The following is a 3107-nucleotide window of genomic DNA, read 5'->3' on the forward strand; positions in this document are numbered from 1 at the left end:
AATTGGATTTTGCTTTATATGAATACATGGATAGTTATAATGTGATGTAGTGATTTCAAATAAAAAAAATTGAACGTTGTATCAAAATCCGATGATAATGACTTTAAAAGCAAAGAATAATAATGAATTGATGTTGTCAAATTAAATATACACGAGAAGATGAAATCCAATTTATATGAGTTTTTTGAATAAAAGAAAAATTAAGCTAAAAAGGAGCAAAATGACCTTAGTTTTGATAGGTTCCACACCTAAGGTTAAGTATATAACAGTCTCATATTCACTATCCCCATATATATATATATATATATATATATATATATATATATATATATATATATATATATATATATATATATATATATAGGTCATTGATCATCTTATACATATTATCCAAGCAATAACCGAACCAAACCAATTAATACCCAATCCGAACCGGTATTTGTTAATCAGTTCGGTTTTTGGTTCATGCAATTACCTTATTCGGTTAGGTTCCAACCCAAATAACATCTCAGCCTCAAATGAAGTAAAACCATAAAATCATATGAAATGTAGCGATGAGTATCGAAACCGGCTCGGAAACCGAACTTTGTGGAAAATAGGAACCGAACCGAACCGAACAGGACCGCCGATTCTACCAATATCGGTTCCGGTTCTTGTCGGGTCTTCAATGTTGGAACCGATCCGCAAGAAATAGCAACGTATTTTGAGAATAAAGTAGTACATTGTTAAATGGTGCTAAAACAAGAAAAGTCAATTTAATACGCTTTTGTGCAGGCTTTGTAAGTCACTCAATTTTAACCAAATTATGAGTTTTTATAGTCTAAAATGAGCTAAAAAACCTAAACATGTAGGAAAAAAATCATGTCAATACAACTTATAATGAGTAAGATATGTACATGTAGGAAAAAAATCATGTCAAATTATTTATTAGTGCTGAAACAGGAAGAAAAAAAAATCCAATTTGATATAAAGCTTGTAACTCATTCAATTTTTCACAGTATCAAGCATTTTCATAGTCTAAAATTATCTATAAAACCTAAATAGCATGTAGAAAAAAGAATCATTTCAATCTCACTTCAAAAGAGTGAGATATGAACATTTTAGGAAAAATATGAAATTACGTTTTAGTGCTAAAACAAAAGAAAAAAAAAGTCTCATTTCATATGTTTTCCTTGCAAGGCTTGTAACTCATTCAATTTTTAACCAAATCAAAAGATTTTATAGTCTAAAATTATCTACAGAACCTAAATAACATGTAGGAAAAATAATAAAGTCAATCTCACTTCAATTAGTGAGAAATAAACATTTTAAGTTGGTCTAGTTCGATTCCCGGTTTTAGGTTGGTTCCATTTGTTCCTAGTTCCAAAAATCCACAAAAATATTGTCCCAATCCCGGCCCAAACGGTTCCAATTCAGATACCGGTTCCGATTGGTTCCCCAGTCCAAATGTTCATCCCTGGTAAAATGTAATCGATTCTTTCATTTCTTTGAGTCGGCCATTAATGACAAATGTAACCGCTACTTTCGTTTCTTTGAGCCAGCCATTACATTAAATCAATAAATGAATGAATCCGGTGATTGAAAGCCTTGTGACTTTCTAGGGAAATCTTATTGTACGCAACTTAATAATGACTTTAAGAACAATGAGAAATTGTGAAAAATGCTTATAAGAGGTGAACCTAATAGTGAAGTAATGTCAAGAAAATTGTGTTAATGAAGTTCAAAAGGCAGTAATGAACAAACATTTTCAACAACAATTAGCAAAATTAACAAGCTTGAAACAAGCAAATGACCCGTAAAGAAAATTAACAAGCTTCTAAAATGTAAAAGTTTTCAAGAGAACACCTATGTATCATCAAAACTGTTAATAGCAAATTGTTCATGACAACTGACAAATATCATTTAAACATATGTGATTGAATAACATATAGACAAAGGTGCAAAGATAATCTATCACGACTCTAAATATCAACAAATCGTTAGCACAATAGAATGGCTGCAAGTAAATTCAATAGAAATAACAGATATGAAAACACCATTAGGCATGAATGTCTAGAACGGAAAAGATCAAACCAATTCAATCAAAATTTCTAGCAGAAGAACAACAATTTCGTGTCTCACGTCTCAACATACTATCAAAAAGCAACATAACAAAAATGAAATATGCTAGGATAAAAATGACATGAATTACTCTGTTTTGATCAACGGTAAGACTTCTGAAACCTCGCACGAGCACCACGACCACCAAACTTCTTCGGCTCGCACCTCCTAGGATCAGCAACAAGTAGTGTTCGGTCATATCTCACGAGAATATCCTTTATTTCCTTCTTCTGTTCTTCATCGACAAACTTCTGGTAATAAGCGACGAGCGCTTTAGAGATACTCTGACGAATTGCGTAGATCTGAGAAGTGTGACCTCCACCTTTGACTCGGATCCTCATGTCTACGCCAGCAAATTTGTGACGACCAAGAAGGAGAATCGGCTCAAACGCCTTGTAACGGAGGATTTCAGGCTGGACGAGCTCGATTGGAACACCATTGATCTTGATTAGACCACGACCAGCCTTGCAGTGTGTGACCGCAACCGCCGTCTTCTTCCGGCCGAAGCATTGAACGGAGTTGGGTGGAGCTGCCGCCATTTTTATACGAAACCCTAATTCTAGAGAACGTGGAGTGATCAACTAGACGAAGAAAGCGATCGATTGGAAAAATACAGAGTTTATATGGGGCGCGATTAGGGTTTTATAAATCAGATACATTTATTTATTCAACTGCGATTTAATGGTTTAAGTTGTTGGGGCGGCCCATTTTTAACGGCCCGATTTTAAACGGACATAAAGATAGAAACAAACTTGTACATTTGTACAAACTTGTACATTTGTACTACTAAACTGGGTTTAAGACGTGTTTTGTGAACGATGAAATTTGGGAGTTGTAGTTTTAATTTGTGTGGAACTATTAGGTAAAAATTATTAGGTATAAACAGTTGTAAATTTTTAATAGATGTAAAAGATTTCAAAAAGTTGTTGCCGAATACGACGTTAACTAATTTTTATTTGAAACTATGAGGGTGTTTGTTTTTTCTCTGCAGGTCTGCGTGACCTTTT

General features: G+C 33.6%; 1 protein-coding gene across 1 annotated transcript; it reads right to left on the bottom strand.

The window, feature by feature from the left end:
* Window positions 1-1993: 1993 nt before the first annotated feature.
* Window positions 1994-2711, bottom strand: LOC145054070 (small ribosomal subunit protein uS9). Its single transcript, XM_079002204.1, has one exon. It carries the CDS (start codon window positions 2637-2639, stop codon window positions 2202-2204), a length of 438 nt encoding a protein of 145 aa, XP_078858330.1. The 5' UTR covers window positions 2640-2711; the 3' UTR covers window positions 1994-2201.
* Between the last annotated feature and the right edge of the window lie 396 nt (window positions 2712-3107).

This window comes from Lactuca serriola, chromosome 5, assembly GCF_051521515.1.
Source record: "Lactuca serriola cultivar US96UC23 chromosome 5, Lser_US96UC23_V15, whole genome shotgun sequence".
Taxonomy (NCBI): domain Eukaryota; kingdom Viridiplantae; phylum Streptophyta; class Magnoliopsida; order Asterales; family Asteraceae; genus Lactuca; species Lactuca serriola.